This window comes from Raphanus sativus, chromosome 9 (genome assembly GCF_000801105.2).
Source record: "Raphanus sativus cultivar WK10039 chromosome 9, ASM80110v3, whole genome shotgun sequence".
NCBI classification, from domain to species: domain Eukaryota; kingdom Viridiplantae; phylum Streptophyta; class Magnoliopsida; order Brassicales; family Brassicaceae; genus Raphanus; species Raphanus sativus.
Genome location: NC_079519.1, coordinates 30,869,962 through 30,873,306, shown reverse-complemented (window position 1 = coordinate 30,873,306; position 3,345 = coordinate 30,869,962). Strand labels below are relative to the sequence as shown.

The window sequence follows — 3,345 nt, the reverse complement described above, 5'->3', positions numbered from 1 at the left end:
TCTGTTATTTAGTCGTGGAAAACTAAAGAAAAATTAATACCTTAGCCCGTTAGCTGTACAACGAGTTAGAAAATAAACAAAGCATACCGATATATCTTATTATTGTTAATATCATTTGATTGAAGTATTACAGGCGTAGGTGTAGCTAACAGTAAACAAGAAACTGCATGCAATACACAAAACGAATTGATTATTATTTTTAACTAGTACTAGGTTTGAGCAGAGTAGATCTCAAGATTTTGGAGACTATAGGCGATTAATAAAAATTTATGTAAATTTTATACAAAAGTTAGAATCCTATATGTATATATATATATATATATATGTATTTTTCTACAATCTTGAAAGTTATATGCCAATATTTCATTTGCTTATATTCATGACCAATCCTGAGTTCGAGTTCAAATAAAACATTGTGTTCGAGGAGAAAAATACTTTACGTTATGTAAAGATTTTAGTAAAATTTGAAGTTTATTTTCGAAAATACGATGTTCTATAATCTATGATGGAAACCCTGATTGCACAAAATGTAACTATTGCAGCCGTAAAATTTATAAACGAAAAAAAAATTACAAACGAATTTAATAAAAAAAAAATTACAAACGACAAAAAACCCCACTAAGGAAGGTTCAAATAATTACAAGCGTTTTACCAAAAAAAAAAATAATTACAAGCGACACATAAAAATATGTCGGTCCGCACTGTAGCTCACAACACTGCACAAAACTTTATATCGCTTTGGTAAATTTTAAACAGAACCAAATTCGAACCAAACCGGAAACAAAAACTCCCAAAAAAAATGTTTTGTTCAGCCACCCCTATAAATACATCCTCAAACCCCATCTCCACATAAAACACAAACACATCAAACTAAAACAAACTTAAACCAGTTCTTTTTTCTTGCATCTTGGTGTGCTGTTCTGTCTAATTAATGGGAGGCAACAGCAGCAAGCAATCATCGCGCTCAAGCTTCTATAAATCACGAAGGTCGTCTCATAGAGTTCAAGTAGACGACGGCGTATACACGAGGAAGGCATGGGCCAGCGACGAGGACAAGCGACATTGGGTGGCTGAGCCAGGTATTGACCGTAAAGCTTCTGCCTTCATCGCCAGGTTCCATGCCTCTCGTGTCTCTGAGTCCGAGCGCCAAACTCTCCCTCCTTGTCAGTCTCATCATAACTAGCCATCATCATAATCATAACGACGATGATGATGAAGTAAGAAAGAAGAAGCTAATGCTTATTTAGTTTGGTTCAATATGTATTTTCTCTTTACTTTGATGCTTATGATGATGTCCTTACGTTTATTTGTAAGATGTCTTAAATATAGCTTAAAGTCATTCTCTACAATTAATATTACAGATGAACCTGTCATGTTAACATGGGAAGTTTTATCGATAAGTTTCAAGTGTTGATGAAGACTGGCACATATATTTCAAGCATACTTGTTAAGGAATGAAGTCTCCCGATGGTAGTCGGAGAATTAATTAGCTTATAGGTAAAGGGTTTAGTGTCAATTCATCTATCACCAGTTGTTTTTTAAGTTAAAAATTCATAATAACCTCAAATTTAGCATGGTATCAGAATTACCCGATACTGGATTATATAAATATTAGAATCAATAAATTTATTACCAATTGATTTTAAGTTAATCACATGATAACTCTAAATTTAGCAATACTCAACCTACCAAAAATATTCCTACATAAAATGACATATGATTGAGAACATGTCAAGACGTACGCAGTACTCTGATATAGTGATATTGGTATGATTCGGGTCTAGGTAGTAAACAATGAGATCTTACACTACTGTTCCATATATATATATATAGGAAGTACTTACACTAGATGATAGTTTTTATTGCGATTAATTAAATAAGAAGAATTAGATTTGGAGCTAGCTGTAGAATCTAGAACAATATATGTAGATGATTCTATTTCCCCACTTGTAGTTTGTACATAAAGGTACATATTTGTTCCTTGATTTGCCATCTTCCTCCCCCTCGCCATCTTTTGCTTATTTGTATTTGTACATTTGTTTTCCAGTTTTCTTATTTATTTTTGATATCACTTTTTGTTGTCTATTTTAATAATTCGATATCCTTTTACTTTTTTTTTGCTCAATTTGATATAATATATTTTTGAGTAATAAAGTTCATAACTACTAAAATGTTATTATATATATTTGAAACAAATGTATGAGAATTGAGAAGAGAACAAAAAACGTTAATTGTGAAATTTACTAATGGTCCAGACGGAGATTAGTCGATAATTCTACTATTGCTTTGTTAAGGATTTTTAACACTAAAACCCCCTCAACTAAGTTTGTTTTGGGTAAAAACCCCAAACTAAGTATTTAACAAAATAACCCCCAAACTAACTTTATTTAATGAATTAAACTCTTTCAGATCATAATTACCAGTACTACTGGTAAATTTTTAGTTTAGTAGTTTTTACATTAAGTAAACATAGTTGAGGGTTCTACCACTAAATAAAAAAATCCAAAATATAATAACATTATCTAAAAATTAGTAACTTTAATTTTCAAAATTAGCATTTTTAATGTATATAGATATGTCAGTCTGATTTTTTTTAAATCAACACTATATATGTATAAATTAGAAATGTAAAAACCCCAAAACAGAAAAAAAAATATCTAAAGCTTTACCTGTAATAAATATTATCTAAAAATTAAAAATGTAAAAGACAAGAAAATATACCAAAAATTATATATTATCTAGTAACTTTAATTTTCAAAATTAGCATTTTTAAAAATTTCTATTAATATATGAGTCTGATTTTTTTTTAAAATAACATTATATATGTATAACTTTAATTATACATTTTTTTTTATACATATATAATGTTGATTTTTAAAAAAAATCAGACTGATATATTTATAGAATTTTTAAAAAGCTAATTTTGAAAATTAAAGTTACTAGATAAGATATAATTTTTTTATTATATTTACTTGTCTTTTACATTTTTTTAATTTTTAGATAATTTTTAATACAGGTAAAAGCTTTAGATATTTTTATATTTTTGGGTTTTTACATTTTTAATTTATACATATATAATGTTGATTTAAAAAAAATCAGACTTATATATCTATATTTTTTTAAATGCTAATTTTGAAATTAAAGTTACTAATTTTTAGTAATGTTATTATATTTTGGATTTTTTTTTATTTTTAATGATAAAACCTCCAACTATGTTTACTTATTGTAAAAACCCTTAAACTAAAATTTACCAGTAATATTGGTAAATATGACCTGAAAGGGTTTAATTCATTAAATAAAATTAGTTTATGAGTTATTTTGTTAAATACTTAGTTTGAGAGTTTT

General features: G+C 27.6%; 1 protein-coding gene across 1 annotated transcript; it reads left to right on the top strand.

Moving 5' to 3' along the window:
* The first annotated feature begins 867 nt into the window (after positions 1 to 867).
* On the top strand, positions 868 to 1,511 carry LOC108837825 (uncharacterized). The gene has a single exon (XM_056993961.1). It carries the CDS (start codon positions 932 to 934, stop codon positions 1,181 to 1,183), a length of 252 nt encoding a protein of 83 aa, XP_056849941.1. The 5' UTR covers positions 868 to 931; the 3' UTR covers positions 1,184 to 1,511.
* The last annotated feature ends 1,834 nt before the right edge of the window (positions 1,512 to 3,345 follow it).

What these genes read in the sequence shown, in the direction of transcription:
- LOC108837825 (XM_056993961.1), top strand. Translation starts at nt 932, where the DNA reads ATGGGAGGCAACAGCAGCAAGCAATCATCGCGCTCAAGCTTCTATAAA.